A 20,651-nucleotide genomic window follows, 5' to 3' on the forward strand; every position below is an offset into this window, starting at 1 on the left:
AATGGAAGTGTAAGACGGTTCGACGAATATGAAGTGTTGGACAAGAGATGAACAATGTCACAAAGCTGTCGCATACATTGTCGCGCACTTTCCGCCAGACAGTGGTACATACCCGCGGACGGGTATGAACCACTGGTATGCGGGTATGTGCCACAGGTTATTGACACTTAGTATCCACCCAGGAACGACGAGAACACACATGAGCGATTTTAACGCGTCAGCGTTCGAAAAGATATGGCATCTGCAGCGTTCGCTCGACAAATGCAAAGAATAAATATCAGGGACCCAGCAGGAATTGAACCACAGCATCGGGCGTGGCAGTTAAGTATTCTACCACAGAGCCATGCCAGGTCTCGGAACTGCTCTTCAAATAGATTCTAATGTTCGTAAATCTAATGTTCGTAAAAAGTCAATTGTGGTGGCAGTACTGACTATCCAGTTTTATAAATATTACATATATACTCTTAGGAAGCAGCCATCCCGTCTGGTTAACGTCAGTTGTAGTTAGGTGTTATGCGCTGAAGTTTATTGACGAAGCAGTGTCCAGGACCCCAGAGCTTCTATCAGCTTATATTTTCTGGTGTTGTCAATACTTATGTTTCTGTTGGCATCGTTGCACATCTGGAAACAACTTGATATGTGAATATCCGCAATGCTTCAACATATGTCTCTGTGTGCAACATTTACACATAGAATTAGCGTCATTTATGACGTGTTTGTCAATAAAAGAATCAGTCACCTTCCCTTCACATGCTTCGCATAACGTCGATTTCCAAGGTACGTGGAACATCTCTCCCCATCTAACTGTGCTCGTCCTCTTGCTAATCAGAGTTGCCGCATACCACGCCGGACTAAACGATGCACGTGTGGGTGGTTTTTTGTATGCTCTGCATTGAAGAACGCTTGGTTTAGGCAGTTCTTCAGTCAATACGAGGCAGATGTGAAGTTTACTATAACCCTGCGAGAGTATTTATTCTGACAAAGTCGGTTTTATATGTTAAGGCCTGCTTGGTTGTGAAGTCAACGCTTTAGTATTTTTTTATTATCCATGTATTATAGCAAATTTACTTCTACAATCCATGCGTGCCATTGATTAGAACGACAATGGAAGTGACATATTTTTGTGCCTGGTGGTCTATAAATAAAACAATTGAAGAATAGCAAACATCTTTTGTCAACTTTCCAGCGTGCCCATATTGGCCGAGCACTTGGCACATCCCTACACCCCTTAACTGGATGCAACATTTCTGGCTGTCTACCGGTACCTCTCATTTTTACCCAGCCGTAAGACTTTCGTTTATGGTGCAGTTAAAGTGGGTTAAAACCAAGCGGCTTGCATTTCACCGATGGTAAATGCATATCGGCAATTAGCAACATATTTACTATATTAAACTTTACTGAGCAATTAACTGTGAAATCTTAATTCTCCTATAGTATGTGTGGTTACTTATTTTACATCAATGCAGTACAAGTTATTATGTTCTCGCTAATAAAAATTTCAGCCATAAAAAGCGCTGGAATTGTTCAACTAACGAGCGACCAACACCACGTATTTAAATGTGCGCGCCTATGCTGTACATCCTGTGGAAAGCGCTAAGACAAAAACATCTGCAGTGTCCTATATTAAAAAATGTCAAAATGATTGCGCCATGTTAAGCCCAAAGATCTCGCAGGAATGAGTCACAGTGCACCAGCACTGCACAAATGATAAAATTCAAGAGAGGGCATCATCTGGGTGCATTCCAGACGTGACAGCCACCTTACTGCTCATCGTCATACAAAACAATAAACTCTAGCGAAAAAGAAAACATGGACAAAAACGCAATACTATTTGTGATAGTTCCAAACTAGAAGCAATAGCCTTATAACAAAGCAAGTAAACCGATGAAGAACATAGCATGTAAGGTAATCGTGCGTCAAAAAAGTGATAATAGAAATAATTGTTGCTACATTAACGACAATCGCTCGCACAAATTATGTGGGAGCCGCCACAGCTGGCGACCTTAACGATGCCCGTAGGCCACTGCAAGTCGCCGCCGAGCGTTTGCGCTGCACTCGTAGCGTGGCCAACTGCCTCTTAAGCTGGGCGCGAAGATTCACGATGCAAATGCAGCCGACCAGCAGCATACCCGACAACGCCAAGTTGGACACCCTGTCGCCGTACGTGCGCAGCACATTCGTCGAGGACAGGATGAGAACGAAGCCGAAAGACTCAGATGCCATGTTCAGTACGCAGGCCGATGTTCCTTCGGCCAGCGGGTACGTGATCTCGGCGCCTAATTGCAAGCCGACTGGTATGTAGCCGGCGAGGAATAAGCCCAGGAAAAAGCAGGCGCTTCCAGTGAGCCACCGCGAGCGTAGCGACAGCACAAACGTGTACACCAGCAGTCCCAGCGTCGAGAAGGCGTACGTGACCACGGAGACTTCCTTGTACTTGCCGGTCTTGTCCAGGACCCAACCGGCAACCCAAGAGCCCAGCAGGCCTGATACGACGATGATGACACCCAGCAAGCCGGCGAAGTTCTCTTCTCCGGGAAAATAGCGCATTACGACCGGATTGAGAAGCGTCGAGATGGAGTAGAATGCACCCGTGTTGATGCCGTACGAGAGGAGAAGCAAGCAGAAGTCTCGGTCCCTCATGAGACGATACAGGGCCTGGACGAACGAGGGTCTCTTCTCGGCGTAGCGGTTCAGCATCTCGGGGAAACTCGGCGGGTTTTCGGGTTTGTCCTCAAACACCACAATTGTGACAAGCAGGCACGCGACGCTGGCGACCGCGACGATCACGCACAGCATTGTCAGGGTCGCCTGGACGTTATTCGGGTTCACGATGTACGGTGGGACAAAAAATCCCAGCGCGATGCCCACCTGGCCGCCTAGCACTCCGACAGAACAGGCTGTGGACACCTCTTCGTACTTGAACCAGGCGGACGCGAGGCGCGACGGAACCCCGACAATGAAGGCCAGCGAGAAAGCCGGAAATGTCTGACCGACCAACACGTAATGAAACCTGTCGGGATGCACACTAAAGATCTTGATGCAGGACCCTATAGAAGTCCCCAACGCGCCAAGAATCACTGAGACGCGAAGTCCCATGTTTTCCAGGATCCAGGAGGAGGGTAGGGCAAGCGTGACGCATCCGATGTGGTAAACAAGTGACGTCCAGGCCACGGCGACCTCCGAGACGCCGTAATACTCCTGCACAACGCTGGCGATGATGGCGTATTCGATCCACTGAAACCCGTTGACTAGGGACGTGGCACAATAGATGGCCAGCATGTAAAACCGGCGTGACGAGGCGATGACGATGGCGCTGCGCAAAACAGCCGACAGGGACTGTGTGAAGTGGCTGCTGAACACCTCCCGTCCAGGCTCCTCCGATCCAATAGACAGCACACCTCGGGTCACGCCCCCTTCTTCGGTACCGGTGGAGCCTATCACGGGTGAGCTGAACAACTCGTACGCAAAGTCTATTTGCTGCGCCGGCATTGGCAACCCGGGCTGAACTTCGGGAATGGACGGCACCGTTTGGTCAGTTCTTTCTTTCTGCAGTGCATTCTCGGAATAGTGAACACCTTGACCCTGACTGGGCAGCTCTTCTGCAGGAGCTAGAAGGGAGTGCGGAAGAAAGACGTTGATGCGACGTTATCCCGATTCGCGTTTCACGTAACTAAAAGCGCTTTAAGCACAAGATAACATTCACACTGCACGAGAACATCAGAAAGCTGTTGGTAGCGGTGCCATAGGTAGCGCTCTCTCGTCCAATCGTGCCTTTAGAAGCACAGAGAATAGCCCCTCATATATTTAGGCAATGTAGCGCTCTATTTCTCTCTCTCTCTCTCTCTCCTGTGTGTGTGTGTGTGTGTGTGTGTGTGTGTGTGTGTGTGTGTGTGTGTGTGCGTCTGTGCGTGTGTGCGTGTGTGCGTGCGTGCGTGCGTGCGTGCGTGCGTGTGTGTGTGTGTGTGTGTGCGTCTGTGCGTGTGTGCGTGTGTGCGTGCGTGTGTGTGTGTGTGTGTGTGTGTGTGTGTGTGTGTGTGTGTGTGTGTGTGTGTGTGTGTGTGTGTGTGTGTGTGTGTGTGTGTGTGTGTGTGTGTGTGTGTGTGTGTGTGTGCGCAGGCATGGTGGTGGAGTGGCCATAGCGTTGCAAGCAGTCAAGCAGATTCTCCTAAACTTTATCGACACTTACAACGTTGTACATTTGCACATACACTTAACACAGCTACTCGCAAGCAACCGAAAATTTTCTTTGTTACCATAACGATAAACGAAGACAAGCTTTCTACAACCCTATATCGCAAAACCAACGGATCGGCAACAATACATCTATTACCAAAGCGATCCCCCGCGCCACTGTAAAAACAGCATTCCATACAGCCAGGCTCACTGGTTTAAGCGAATCTGCTCAAAAGACGCTGATTTTGACACGAGCTCACAGAGGCAAAAACTTACGCTCAATAAACAAAAATAACCCCCCCCCCCCACAGGTAATTGATGACGCTGTTTAAAAGCGAGAAAACTGAAGTGTGATGACTTACTTATGAAGTGGCCACCGCAAGAAGGCCCGCAACAAACAAACCTCTGCTTAACTTACTATACAAACTTCCTCAATGTAAACAAAATCAATAAACGACAATAAAACATTCCAGAACAAAGTGAACGTCCGAAACGCGCATTCCCGTCCACTTCTGGTGTCCTTTACCGACGACCACGCAACCTCAAAGACACTCTTGTCCACTCTCAAATCAATACTTCACCACCTAGTAATGTACTGTTTAAAGTTACGATATCTTGTATGTGAAGCGATGCGAGAAACCGACAAAGCAACCAGCTCACAATCCAAGGTTTTTATTAGCATACGAGGAAACCTAACATGCGATTCCTTTATTGTAGTGTACCTACTCGAATGCAACGTGTGCAGTATGCAATACATCGGACAAACAAACACCCGTTTGGATTCCTTTGAATAATCAAAGGGCATATGCGAAATCAGCCCAAGTCTACCTCTATCAAAATATCTCAACCTTCCCGATCATGCATCGATAAAGTATATCAATATATCACTCTTAGAAACGCCATTTAAATCAAACCGAGAACGTGGACAACAAGAGTCATACTTTATCCACCGATTTAACACCCTCGATATAGGATTAAATGAAAATCTGGGGACACTTGCAGCAATTAAAGCATTAGGAAACAATAACGGTGATAATGACAATAAAAACTGAGTTCTCGGATCTGCAGCTGCGACAAGCACTGGACAACTTAAAATACTTCCAAGTGTAACTACTCTTCCCAAGTACACCTGTTGTCTGTTTCTGTTTCTACCTTGCTACACAATCAATTGCGCCAAGCATGACATGCCCAACAGCAACCTTGTGCGGAATCGGGAGGCCCCTACAGCATGCGCACTCCAGAAGCGGGCCAGAATTGACATTGCAACCTCTTGCCAGCCTCTGCAGCAATACGTGGCGCCCCTCTTTCAACGATGAGACGTTCACGTTGCAGTGAGTAGTTGAAGGCTTACTTCTTGAAAAAGCCCTTCTTCCCCACACTGAACCGCCAGAGCCATGTGGCGCCGTCTGGTAGGGAGCAATACGTTAGTGGAAGGAAGGATACGCAGACCGCGGGCATCATGAAGGTGAACGTCAGAAAAAAAAAAAGAAGACAAAGAAAATAAGAAGAAAGAGTGAAAAGAAGAACGGGGGAGAAAAGGAAGAGAGTGTGAGGGTGAAGAGGAAAGAGTGGAAGGCGGCGGCCGGGAGATTCCACCTCATATTCTCATTGCTCTGTTTTCTTTCTTGGTTTCTTTCTTCTCTCTCTTTCTTTCTCATTTACGATTGTATAAAACTGAGGACCAACAAACTGTACCGTCAAACCGTCAAATCCTAATGAAGGCCAGACTCTGGCTATATATATATATATATATATATATATATATATATATATATATATATATATATATATATATATATATATATATATATATATATATATATATATATATATATTGACATCTAACACACAATAATGCCAAGAAATGTATAGCGGTAGTTATTAGAACCAATGTAATGTAAATAAGAAGACATAAAAGTTGGTGAAAAGATAACTTGCCGTGATAACTAACGGCAAGTTCTCTTTTAACCAACTTTTCTGTCTTCTTATTTACATTACATTGGTTCTAATAACTTCCGCTATACATTCGTCGGCATTATTCTCTATTGTCTGTTAGATCTCGTTAATTTTGTCCCATATATATATATATATATATATATATATATATATATATATATATATATATATATATATATATATATATATATATATAAATATATATATATATATGGGACAAAATTAACGAGATCTAACAGACAATAAAGAATAATGCCAACGAATGTATAGCGGAAGTTATTAGAACCAATGTAATGTAAATAAGAAGACAGAAAAGTTGGTTAAAAGAACTTGCCGTTAGTTATCACGGCAAGTTATATATATATAGTTAGTTAGTTATATATATAGATAGTTATATATATAGATAGTTATATATATATATATATATATATATATATATATATATATATATATATATATATATATATATATGTATATATATATATATATATATATATATATATATATATATATATATATATATATATATATATATATATATATATATATAGGGCATTAGTGCATGACCAACACGATGAATAGGTCATCACTTGAATAGCCTGTCCAAATTTGTTGTGCTGCGAAAATATGCGCTTTTTGAACGAAATCAGAAGATAAACAATAACATTGTCTCCATGGTGGCCTCTGTTAGGTTTAATGCACGTTTGACAGAGAATAATAAAGGTCCCTTGTTGATTCCTTCTACGATGCTTGACTTCAACATACTGAGGCGTTATTGGTGAACAACAAACGCGCTATTGGGAAACGTGGCGGCTATCAGGTTCACTATATTTGTTGTAAAAAAAGCAAAGAAGCCCATGAAACGTAACAAGCTGCTTGAAATTTGTACTAGCGAATCGGTGAAATAGAAGCGCAAGTCCGTTTATTGAAAGTGGAATTATAGCAACATTGCTTGTCGCTGACGTCATGAAACGCTTTCCTTCAGTTATACGCGGTACATACCTGCTTACTTGTGGAATGTGGGCAAAAGAGCCACAGGTGCTCTACTGTTCCTATGAACCCAGGAAAGACGATTATAGGGCTTTCACGTTCTGGAGCTTGTATAGCAAGAAATACAGGACATGCGTCAGCCGCGTTGTCAGAGAAGGATAATTTCAGCACGGAAAGATTTAAATCATGGTTAGAGCTGCATGCAATCAAATCCAGGTATCTTGCGAGGCAGACAAGTATTCATTCACAGAGCTGAAGTGGTTAATAAAGAGATGCGATGATGGCGTCCTATCACGTCATGGTCAACTGTGGTTGTTGTGTTGAATATCGGTGTGTGTAGCAATGCGATAAACAGTACATGACTCGCCAAGCTGTCAGCCACTGCTCGATTCGTAGCAATATGGCAAAAAACACTTCTTTAACCTGTACTCTATTTTGATTAAACTGAATTCAGCTCCGAGGCGGGTGCCTATGCCGGGTCAGACCATGAGGTGTCAATAGGCGCGCCTGGAAACTACACAAGCAATTGCGTGGTCAAGAGGTGAGGGGGGGGGGGGGGCAAGTAGGAGGTCCCTAGTCTAGTCAAATAGGTCTGTTATCTCGCAACGCTCAAATCGAATCAATGAAAAAAGTTGTATAAGCCATTCAATGCCTCCTGCTTCGCTCGAAACCAACTTCTAAAATAAACGTCGTCTGCCCGAATTTGGAGCGCAGCCTCCATGTACTTGTTCCGGCTGTTGAGTGGCGTCCACGTCACGTATTTTTTGTGATGATTATTAGGATTGATATTTGGGGTTTAACGTCCTAAAACCATCATATGATTATGAGAGACGCCGTAGTGGAGGGCTCCGGAAATTTCGACCACCTGGGGTTCTTTAACGTGCACCCAAATCTGAGCACATGGGCCTTCAGCATTTCCACCTCCATCGGAAATGCAGCCGCCACTGCCGGAATTCGATCCCGCGACCTGCGGGTCAGCCGTCGAGTACCTTAGCCACTAGACCACCGCGGTGGGGCATGTATTGTTTGTTAACGACTATTGTAGATGCAATAATCTTGAACTGTCATTGTTACACATGCATCGCGTGCATAACATACGTGCCTCATCTGCAGGTTTTATGAAATAATTATGTGTGACATAGTATTACCAAGACGCGCGTACGAAAACATCAAGCTGGACCCTCGTGTACCAAAGAAGCTACACTATTTCGAACACGAATGTTAATCAAATTACGTTAGAAATTCAAACTTAACAATGCTATTGTCGTATGTCCTAATGACATTATTAGCATTGAGTTGCATTTATAGCATACTTCACTTACGGCTGTCAGTCCGAGTTACGCTCACAATCACCGAAACTGACTGTCGTCGCATGGCAAGTCCGTTTCATGAATAGCCGTTATCGTCTACCGAGTTCACTCTATAATGGCGTTCACCGTCACATATATCGCACAAGAATGCACATTGTTGTGCGATATGAATTTTAAGCTTTATGCATTCACTTCATAATGACCCGAAAACATTTCACACCCATTGTTTAACTGAAATGGTCCATTTCTATCTCCACTTCACCACAAAACGTTTGAGAGAAATCTGCAGCTAGTGTCTTTGAAGCTTCTTTTGTGCAGGCTCCGAAACCCTATCTGGACCTCAAGATGACCTATCGTCTTCAAATGACACAAGAACAGCAGCGAGCATAAAAGATCTTTTAGTTCGCGCCATCCAGTCATCACCATTCACACGCGCGCAGCATTCTGGTTTGACCGCACTGCGCATGTCCATGCTGGTGACTGGACAGCGTGCACTGAACCATTCTTAAGTCTTGTAGCTATTCTGGTTTCATTTTACGTCGATAGTACTCCAATAGTGATTTTGTCAGACTGGCCGAAAGGTTTCCTCCTTTGAATTTCATTTTATCATAAAGGGGGCGTTTCCGAGAACTTCGTACAAAAAGGTTTATTGTCGAAATTTTAGAAATCCGATGAATTTACTGACCTAAGCTACGCTGGTGCGAAAAGAAACCACTGAGGCTAACTCCGACCTTGAGAAAAAAAGCGTCACATCCAATTGCGCTATAGTGACTTCATGTAGTTAGCGTCGGTAACGAGCTGCGCGTAAACGGCCGTTAACCATTCTTTACCTCACCATCTTGCTATGGTGTTTACAAGGACTCGAAGCCGGGCTTGCGGGTGCACAAGACAACCTCTCACGGGAACTGGCGCCTTTAGCGCCCAAAGATGCCACTTGCAAGGAGCTATTACCTCTCTTTGGCGAGGCAAAGATAGTCCCTTTATCCTCGTCTGCCGACGAACCCACGATGTTGCGTCTGGCACCGGCGGAGTTCAGGTTCGTCCCCGCAACCTTTTGGCTCGCAGCGGCAGCGAGCTGGTCCTCTGCAGGGGGCGAAGGCGTCGCGGAGAGCAGTCCCAGCGGCGGCTTCACCCGGCCAGCGAATACGGGGGCGTCCAGTTCGTCACTGATGGCGGACGCGCCCGAAGCCCCCGAGGAACGGTGACGCCGGGCGCGCTCCTCGGGATCCAGCATGTCATCATCGTCGTCCAGTATAACGTTGACTTCTTCAGTCACGGAGGCATCGAATTCGTCGGTCATCGGTCGGTCCTTGGGTGGCGTCCTGACTCCCGAATACATTGCGCCCGCAGCACCGGCAACGGGACTCGTCTCCCGGCTTATCGGTAACTTTTGCTCGGATACGGATGTTATGCCGAAGCTGACGCGGTGGTCCTGCGACGTCTTCGATGGCGAAGGGTTCAGGGTACCAGTCTCTCTGTCAGGACTGCCGCGGCCAGTGGACGCCAATGCGATGGTGTTCAGCTCGTCCAGCACTCCCTCGAGGCACTCTCGTGATGCGGCGACCAGGTCTTCCGGACTTGGTGCTTGGAAGGCAACACGACTGCCGCTGGAAGGACTGCGGTGCACAGCTCGAGCGCTCACCATCGACGACCTCAGGGTAGAGCCCTCCAAGTGCGCCGCTGGACCTCCTCGTCCCCGACCACCATGGGGGCTACCGCCACTCCGAATCGGAGACCTGCCAGTGCTCGAGAGATTGTCCGACGTGTTGCTTGAAGTATCCCTCCCGCGATCCCGACTCGAGCCGTCCAGGGACGATGAGACATTTTTGGCCTCGCGCGAAGGCTCACTTCTTTTGGCGGCAGATGAATCCATGTCTAGAACGCCCCGATGTGTATTGAGTCTGGCAGACTGGGATGAGCGCTAACCGCAAATCAATAGAACACAGAGGACAAGTCGAAGAACGCCTTGCCGGAAGAAAGCGCGTTCTCGCTGCCTGAAACGGTGGCTCGTGAAGGCGTGCACTCGCGCTGCTTTGTCTTTCTGCTTCTTCTCTCAATGCTTGTTCGTGTAACTAGTACAGAACGCAAATTATTGTCTATTCTTAAATAATTACATTATGTCTTCCTAAAGGAAATTATCAGGCACCCAGAAAGTACGCAGAATATATTGTGAAACAATCATATATAATGCGTTTTCTTTTGTCGGCACACCATTTTTTTCAGTTTGAACGTTCTATTTATACAACGATTACTAAACAAGAAGAAAAACAACGAGTCAGAGGAAGTTTATTCATCAACTATTCATTCTATTTCTCAGCATATAAATGATTTACGACAAATTCTCTTCTGAAATAAGGTTACCACTCGTTTTATGGCTGATCACCCACGGTGCATTGCGCCACGTTATCAAGAGACTGCCATTAGGTGGGACCAGCAGCCTAACAAAATAGGTTTAGGTCTTCATAGTGAAACAAACATATATATAAATCGCAATAATAGTGGAATGAGTTCAATTTACCTCATAGTTTAGCGTAAAACTGTAGAATTCGCTATATTTTGTATGCGGATTTTTTTGCGCAAGCTTGATTTTTGGCGCTGCTTTACAATACTGCCAAAAAGGCAACATCACGGCAGTATGCTGTTCTCCTTTTTTATCATTTTTCTTTAATGCGAAACAATTCTTACTAAACTTCGGCGACATTGAGATCTATCTATCTATCTACCTATCTATCTATCTATTTATCTATCTATCTATCTATCTATCTATCTATCTATCTATCTATCTATCTAGCCGCCTACGACTTCTAGCTCTCCTGGCCGTTTCAATAATGGTATCGATACCAAACTTGTTATGGCATAATGTGACTGTATGAAGAACATATTTGACTAATTATAACATGAAAATCGTGATATGAGTGTCATGAATGTCACGATTTACATTTCATGGTCCTGTAGCTCTTACAGTGGTTTCGTTCACATTGCATGTTGCAAAACAGGTACGGTATGGCATGATTGCATGGCGAACGCAAGCGTCAGGCCCTAACAAGAAAATCATGAGATGCATGTCAAGTGACACATGACTACATGCCACGCTCAGGATGCGCTCGTCGCCGATTCACTAGCGTCACATTAACTAAATATGGTAATATGGTACGTGAATGGTTGACAAAGATATGTGACTAGTACGAACATGATAATCTGTAGATGCGTGTCATGTAACATGACCATATGTCACCCTCATGATGCGCTGGTGGCCATCTCGCTAGCTTCACTTTTATTAAATTTGGTATTACGGGACGTGAATGAATGACGAAGGTATGCTACTGGTACAAACATAATGAACATGAGATGCGTGTCATGTAACAACATGACTACAAGCTACGCTCATGCAGCGTTCGCGGCCGTTTCGCTAGCTTCACATGTGCCAAACTTGGTATCACGTGCCGCGAGTGGATGACATAGGTAAATGACACATCCAAACATGATAATCACGACATGTGTGTCGTGTAACAACATGACTACATGCCACACTGATAGTGCGCGCGCGGCTGTTTCACTAGCTTCACATGTGCTAAATGTGGTATTACGTTATGTCAATGAATGACGAAGGTATGCGACTGGCGCAAACGTGATAGTCATGAGATTCGTTTCATGTAAGAACATGACTACATGCCACAGTCAAGGCGCTAATACATTTCCCCGTGACGTGGTGCGCGTGCTCGCCGGCGTTCATTTTGTCGCGTGACGCCGGCGTTGCCACGCCAGGCACCGGTCCTGTCATTTACTCGCAGACACGCGCTGTGTTGCTTTGAAGCATGCGCGTTTCAAAGCTATCTACTGGAAAAGCGTCATATTGCATTGGTTAACCAATATTATCCATACCAAACCACATTAGTGATTATAAAACATGACTAGTCGATACTAACCACTGCCAGTAGCATGGGCGTTAATAGTATCCTGCCAGGACAGCAGCCTAAGAGCATCTGTAGTCACTTCATTCATTTCTGTGGCAACTGCCTTCTCTTGCGCTTTTGTACTTTTCCACACCCGCAAAAGATTTTCCCTGGAAGCCTAGGCAATGATGCTAACAGATTAAGAGTAAGTAAAAAAATAAGCCAGCTTCGCATCAGCCATTACGTAACTCGCATTATTAAAGAGAGCGAGCAGGAAACTATTGAAAACCGGTCCCCGGCTTTTGGTCTTGAGGGGCGAAGCGAGAACAATATATATATATATATATATATATATATATATATATATATATATATATATATATATATATATATATATATATATATATATATATATTGCATTGCCATAAAACGAGTGGTAACCTTCTTTCAGAAGTGAATTTGTCCTAAATTTTTGTATGCTGAGAAAACGAATGAATAGTTGAAGGATAAACTTCCTCTGACTTCTTGTTTTTCTTCTTGTTTCGTAATCATTGTATAAATAGAACGTTTAACCAGAAAAAAAAAGAATGATGCGCCGACAAATGAAGGCAAGCTATATATGATTGTTTCACAATATATTCTGCGTACTTTCTGGGTGCCTCATAATTTACTTTAGGAGGACATAATGTAATTATTTAGGAATACACACTAATTTGCGTTCTCGACTAGCTCCAAGAACATGCATTGAGAGAAAAAGCAGAAAGACAAAGCAGCGCGAGTGCACGCCTGCACGAGCCACCGTTTCAGGCAGCGAGAACGCGCTTTTTTCCGGCAAGGCGTCCTTCGACTTGTCCTCTGTGTTCTATTGATTTGCGGATAGCGCTCATCCCAGTCTGCCAGACTCAATACACATCGGGGCGTTCGAGACATGGATTCATCTGCCACCAAAGGAAGTGAGCCTTCGCGTGAGGCCAAAAAGGTCTCATCGTCCCTGTACGGCTCGAGTCGGGATGGCGGGAGGGATACTTCAAGCAACACGTCGGATAATCTCTCGAGCACTGGCAGGTCTCCGATTCGGAGTGGCGGTAGCCCCCATGGTGGTCGGGGAAGAGGAGGTCCAGCGGCCCACTTGGAGGGATCTACCCTGAGGTCGTCGATGGTGAGCGCTCGAGCTGTGCACCGCAGTCCTTCCAGTGGCAGTCGTGTTGCCTTCCAAGCACCAAGTCCGGAAGACCTGGTCGCCGCATCACGAGAGTGCCTCGAGGGTGTGCTGGACGAGCTGAACACCATCGCATTGGCGTCCACTGGCCGCGGCAGTCCTGACAGAGAGACTGGGACCCTGAACCCTTCGCCATCGAAGACGTCGCAGGACCACCGCGTCAGCTTCGGCATAACATCCGTATCCGAGCAAAAGTTACCGATATGCCGGGAGAGGAGTCCCGTTACCGGTGCTGCGGGCGCAATGTATTCGGGAGTCAGGACGCCACCCAAGGACCGACCGATGACCGACGAATCCGATGTCTCCGTGACTGAAGACGTCGACGTCATACTGGACGACGATGATGACATGTTGGATCCCGAGGAGCGCACCCGGCGTCGCCGTTCCTCGGCGGCTTCGGGCGCGTCCGCCATCAGCGATGAACTGGACGCCCCCGTATTCGCTGGCCGGGTGAAGCCGCCCTTGGGACTGCTCTCCGCGACGCCTTCGGCACCTGCAGAGGACCAGCTCGCTGCCGCTGCGAGCCAGAAGGTCGCGGAATTGAACCTGAACTCCGCCGGTACCAGATGCAACATCGTGGGTTCGTCGGCAGACGAGGATAAAGGGCCTATCCTTGCCTCGCCGAAGAGAGGTAATAGCTCCTCGCAAGAGGCATCTTTGGGCGTTGAAGGCGCCAGTTCCCGCGAGAGGTCTTGTGCACCCGCAAGCCCGGCTTCGAGTCCTTGTAAACACCATAGCAAGATGGTAAGGTGAAGAATGGCTAGTGACCGTTTACGGGAAGCTCGTTACCGACGCTAACTACATGAAGTCACTATAGTGCAACCTGATGTGACGCTTTCTTTCTCAAGGCGGCAGTTAGCCTCAGCGGCTTCTTTTCGCACCAGCGTAGCCTAGCTCAGTAAATTCATCGGACTTCTAAAATTTAGACAATAAACATTGTTGCACAAAGTTCTCGGAAATGCCCCCTCCCTTTAATTAACACTAGAATAAAATTCAAAGCAGAAACCATTTCTGCCGCTCTGAGGAAATCACTATTGGAGTACTATCGACGAATTCCAAATAGCGGTAACCTTAACAGTTGTTATATATATATATATATATATATATATATATATATATATATATATATATATATATATATATATATATATATATATATATATTTATATATATATGTGTGTGTGTGTGTGATGCTATGATGAGTGGGAGACGTGGCCTGGCTCATACCCCATGTTTTTTCTAATCTCTCACTTCTTCCTTCTCTGCCTCTACCGACCATCGCTTCATACGTCATATATATATATATATATATATATATATATTGGAGCGTTATAAAAACGCTCTTTTGGGATTGTGGGGGTGCTAACAGTCCCTGTAAAGTAGGTTTTGTCTCAAGGCGCTTGTTTCTCACGCATAGGCGACATTCAGGGGTCACAACCATCGAGTGGGAGGTGGCGTTGTGCTCGAGAGTATTTATCATCATCATCATCATCATCATCATCATTGTAGAAGTGAATGGATTGATGGATTGATATAGCTGTGCCCTTTAGATCGGGTGGTGGCTAACGCCACCAAGCCGTAATACTTAGTGAACCATAAACTAGATTTATTTATTTTTTCTTTGAATAGTGAGGTTGAGGACTCGTACTTTGCTGTGAAGTGTTTATTTTCACTCGTGCCTTGACTTTAGCCACCAATCACATAACCTCCTTCAAGTTAATTCTACCCGCTTAAAGTCTATTTTGCCCGCCCTGTCCCTAAACCCCAGTGCTTTGAAGAACTCTGCGCCATCATCCTGAACTATAGGATGAAGCCGTTTACAGAGCATTATCAAGTGTTCGGCAGTTTTCTCTTCCTCTTCACACGCACTGCATACCGTGTCTACCCCTTCGTATTTGGCTCGATATGTCTTGGATCGCAATACTCCCGTCCTGGCCTCAAACAGTAGAGAACTCTCCGAGTATTATCATAGATCCTTTCCGTGGTAATTTCCTGCTTAAAAGTTCTCCACACATCGGTCTCAGCTTCCGTCACCGTCTTCTTAAGCGATAATTCTTTTATGTTTGGCCCCTGCTGTTTTCTAAGTATTTAGCAGTCAATTTTCTGGTTCGCTTCCTCCATTTTGTATCGACATTCTTCGTGTACAAGTAGCTGAATACTTTCCTAGCCCAACGCTCCTCTTCCATTTCTCTCGATCGCTTCGAAAATTTTATCTTGCTGCTAGCTTCCCTGCCCTCAAATGATGTCCATCCCATATCACATTGTACTCTCTGATTTGGTGTATTCCCGTGAGCTCCTAAGGCAAGCCTACCTATTCCACGTTGCTTGATTTTTAATCTTGCTCGAACTTCTGATCTCATGCACAAAACCGCATTGCCGAACGTCAGACCAGGAACCATGACCCCTTTCCATATTCCTCTCACAACATCATACCTATTCTAATTCCACCGTGCCCTGTTTTTCATCACCGTTGCATTCCTGTTACCTTTAGTCGTCACGTATGTTTCGTGTTCCCTTAGGTACTCGGCCCCATTGCTTATCCATACGCCCAGATATTTGTATTTATCTGTTATCTCTAGCGTGACCTCCTGTATTCTAACCTCACTACCTTCATTATCATAAAAATCATGACTGCAAATTTTTCATTACTGAATCCAAAACCTAAGCTATCTCCCTTATTAACACAGATGTCCATCAATCTCTGCAAATCTTCCTTGTTAGCCATTAGCACTATATCATCTATACGTACATCAAGGCTGGTAGTGTCTGTTCAATGAGTTTTCCTTGTTTGACGAAAGAGAGATTGAAGCCCAGTCCACTTCATTCTAATTTTGCATCTAATCCTTGTAGCTACATCATGAGTAACAAGGGTGACAAAGGACACCCCTGCCTGAGCCCCCGTTTTAACTCTGCGGGCTTGGATACCTGTTTTTCCCACTTTATAACTGCCTTGTTACTTGCCTTGTATAACTGCCTTGTGGTGAGCACTAGCAGTGACGCGTGGCAGCAAGCCTGGGTGGCGGCGCATGAGAGATAAGCGGTTTTCATGGCGCGTGGCGGTTGGTGGAGAGAAGAAGGACGACTAGCGAACACGCTGCACGCGGCAGGATCGCTCTTGAGTTTAACGTTTGCTTGTTTGTGGTTTTGAGTGCTTTTTAAATGCGAAGCATTTCTTAGCAAACTACGGCGACTTTGAGCGTGTCATCTATCTATCTATCTATCTATCTATCTATCTATCTATCTATCTATCTATCTATCTATCTATCTAGCCCCCTACGACTTTACCTCTCCTGGCCGTTTGGATAACGGTATTGATACCAAACTTAATATGATATAACATGACTGTATTACGACCAGAGCATACTAGACAGAACTTGAAAATCATGGCATGAATCTTATAAATGTCATAATGTACATGTCTTGGTCTTGCTGCTCTTGCGGTGGTTTTGTTCACATGGCATGTTGCAAAACTGGTATGGTAGGACATGATTGCATGGCGAACACAAGCGACTGACCCTAACATGAAAGTCATGACATGCGTGTCATGTAACAACATTACTACATGCCACACTCATGATTCGCTTGCGGTCGTTTTGCTAGCTTCACATATACCAAATTTGGTATTCCGTAAATTGATGACAAAGGTATGTGACTGATGCAAATACGATAATCATGAAATGCGTGTCGTGTAAAAACATCACTACATGCCACGCTTATGACGCACTATATATATATACCAAATTTGGTATAACGGAAAGTAAATGGATGACGAAGATATAGTACTGATTGAAACATGTAAACGTTACATGCGTGCCATATAACAACATGGCTACATGCTACGGGCATGATGCGCTAGCGGCCGTTTCGCTAGCCAAACTCGGTATGATGTACCAAACTCGGTATTACGCGACGTCAATGGATGATGAAGGTATGAAGGTAAACAAGATAATCTTGAGATGTCATGTCCGAGCATGACTACGTGCCATAGTCAAGACGCCAATACATTTCGACCTGACGCGGTGCGTGTGCTCGCCGGCGTTCATTTCGTCGCGTCACGCCGGCGTTACCACGCCAGGCGCCGGTCTTTCCATATATTCGCAGGCGCGCGCCGCGCTACGTTGCTTTGACGCATGCACGTTTTACCGCGTCCGGCGTCCCTCCGTCACGAAAAGAGGGAGACGCAGTGTTGTATGGGTAACGCATCGGCGCGAAATGCAGCTTGTTGCATTTCGGGCCGGTTGCCGTCGGGTGGCGCCGACGGACGCTGGTTACGCCTGGCGTCAGACTATTAAGTGCTCGCGTTTCGCTAACGTAGCATCGCTTTGCCTAGCGTGCGCGCGTCAACGCTATATTGGAGTATATTGGGCCTTTAATAGAGAGTTTTAGTACTGCGTACGCTGCGTACGTGGCGGCGTTGCGTACGTAAGGAGGCCACGTTCTGCGTAGTGCGCATGCGCAGATCGCAACACACACGTATCGCATTACGTACGCAGCCGCTACGTACCACGCATGAGATGCGAGCGTGCGTACGGATGTTGGATCGCGCCGCTCTCGAACAAGTTCGCGACAGCGCGAGAATTCGTTTTGCGAAATGGCGGCATCGAAGGCAAGCACCGACCGGCTCTGTGGCTTAAAATATCGCCATAATCTGGCTATAACACTTGGATTGGCTCACATTGGCTGTCAACAACACGTGCTTCTATTTTAATCTGCCAGATGGCGCAACACGCTTCACGCTCGTTACTTACGCGGGTAGTACGGCGTACTAAAAGCCGATTAGTGACAAACGACGCCACGTAACGTAAGGCGCTTGCGTGATGCGTACGTAGCACCATTCCGCAGTACTAAAACTCTCTAATGACGCGCTCGTGGCCGTTTTGCTAGCTCCACATAAACTGTTTGTTGGTACGTGACGTGAATGAATGACAAAGTATAGGACTTCTGCAAACATGATAATCCTGACAAGCGTGTCATGTAGGAACATGACAACATACCACGCTCATAACGTGCTCGCGGCAGTTTTGCTAGCTCCACATATACTTAAAATTTGGTATCCCGTGATGTGAATAGATAACGGAGGTAAACCACACATCCAAACATAATAAGCATGACACGGAAGTCATGTACGGCGTCATTTACCTCCACCTTGTAACGTTGTGCTGATTTTAAAGTGACATACCAACATTTCTCATTGGTGCTTCTCATATTATCGATTCGCACGGTACATGGGATCTGCCAGTATTTGGCAATTGTTTGTGGTTTTTGCTATTTGACTTTCAGAGTTCAAGCGACTGAGGCTATCTCGATGTCGGTTTCCTCACCTGGCCGAGCGTCTTGCCCTTCTTCCCATTCTTTTCTGTGCAGTGATGTTACCAACGTCCCCGTAGCTCTGGTACCGACCAAAGGAAGTACAATACCGATGAAGAATCCGAAGGTGATTCAAATGAGCGTTGGAAAGCGAGATCACACTTTCACAAGGTCACCAGGGTCCGGCATTTCGGTCGTGGTTGTATTTTGTGCTGCTCTGCCGATCAGGAGTGTGTCCGAGAGCTTCTGAATTGTGACGAGTTTCCAGTGCATCCAATAAGCCCGTTTATTCCAGCGCATCTTGCATGTTCAAAATCCACAGTCCGCGGTGTAGATACGAGCCTAACCCCTGCAGAAATTCCGGAATTATTTTCGGCAGCAGGTGCAGTGTCAGTACACAGGTGCAGGTGTCTGGTGGACAAGAAGAAACCACCTACCGAGTCGGGGACAGTAACCTTTGCGGGAACGATAAGACCACCTGAAATCCAGGCTTGGTCTCTTATCTACAAGGTAGAGCCTCTATCCCCTAAGCCCCTACAGTGCTTGAACTGTTGGACATATGGCCAGAGTGCAAAGGGTGCACTTCAATTGCTAGATGTAGAATATGCTAATAAAATCATGAAAGCAGTAAGTGCAACTCTGCGGAAGCTAAGGGCTGTTTATGTCATGAAGCACATCCTGCAGACTCTATAGATTCTGAGGCGAAATAACGAGAAGTTAGGCTATTGGATATCGTGTAACGCAAGCGTTGCTTTCGGAGGGAAGCTGCGACGGAATTACAAGAACGCTCGAAAGGCTATGCAAGCGTAACAGCGTGACATATTGGTGCCATGGATGCATCATTAGCAAAAGCTATAGCAGTGGCCATATAGAAGGCAATGAAACAGACAATGGAGGGTCTTGCCAACAATCTTGTTGAAGCATTGGCAAAATTGTTAACATATCAGTTTATTCAAACCATTGTTTTATTATCTATTAAAAATCAGACTTCCCAGAATTTAGTGGTTTCAATGAGTACAACGACAGAAAGCCCGATCGCTCCTACACGATGTGCATCTCCTCAAGCAGGACCCTCCAAACAGATAATGCGGGCATGTCCAGACCCTATATCAGATTATTCTGACGAGTTCACAGATATGGACGCGGAATCTCAAAACTCCTTGAAGCATGCCGGATGTCCTTTCTCGAAAAAGCCTTCACAGAAATCAAAATCTAAAAAGTATTTGTCAAAGGAAGACTTCTTTGAGAACCTCTCCAAAAAAGACTTTTTAAAAATAGATCTCTTTGATAAAGCAGTCTCTGCGACCGGTTTATAGTGTCGAAATAGGCTCTCTAAAGGTATTACGGTGGAATCGGCGACCATTAGGATCGGCTACCACAGATTTATTATATATTTCTTCGCAAATTTCCTCAGATATCATTACCTAACAAGAAACCAGGCTTACAAAATAACAAACATTTTACATAAAAAAGATTGCTTATTTCGTTTAGATAGACCTAGCAGAGGTGATGGACTTGCCGTTTTTATATCAACTAAAATCAGTCGTAGGTGCGAAGATTAACTACCTGTGTTTAGTACTAACTATGAAATTGTAGTATTAAACATCACTCTGCCAGGCTGCTCCCCTTTCTTCTTTTGTTAATGCATCATTTCCGGCAGGAGTACAGGACACTATAAGCTTAGATGTAATGCCGGCTTCCCACAGGAAGGATGTAAAACTAACTGGTGACTTCAATTCACACCACGTGTCTTGGAATTTCAAGACTGATGGAAATGGAAGGTGATTAGGGAATGGAGTGTTG

The 20,651-nt window shown here is 45.4% G+C and overlaps 1 protein-coding gene across 1 annotated transcript; it reads right to left on the reverse strand.

The window, feature by feature from the left end:
* Positions 1-991: 991 nt before the first annotated feature.
* On the reverse strand, positions 992-10,302 carry LOC142793837 (uncharacterized). Its single transcript, XM_075885813.1, has 2 exons — positions 9,381-10,302; positions 992-3,608 (listed from the first exon to the last, which is right to left on the reverse strand). Exons 1-2 carry the CDS (start codon positions 10,300-10,302, stop codon positions 1,975-1,977), a joined length of 2,556 nt encoding a protein of 851 aa, XP_075741928.1. The 3' UTR covers positions 992-1,974.
* Positions 10,303-20,651: the final 10,349 nt, after the last annotated feature.

The sequence above is a fragment of the Rhipicephalus microplus genome, chromosome 2 (assembly GCF_043290135.1).
Source record: "Rhipicephalus microplus isolate Deutch F79 chromosome 2, USDA_Rmic, whole genome shotgun sequence".
Lineage (NCBI taxonomy): Eukaryota > Metazoa > Arthropoda > Arachnida > Ixodida > Ixodidae > Rhipicephalus > Rhipicephalus microplus.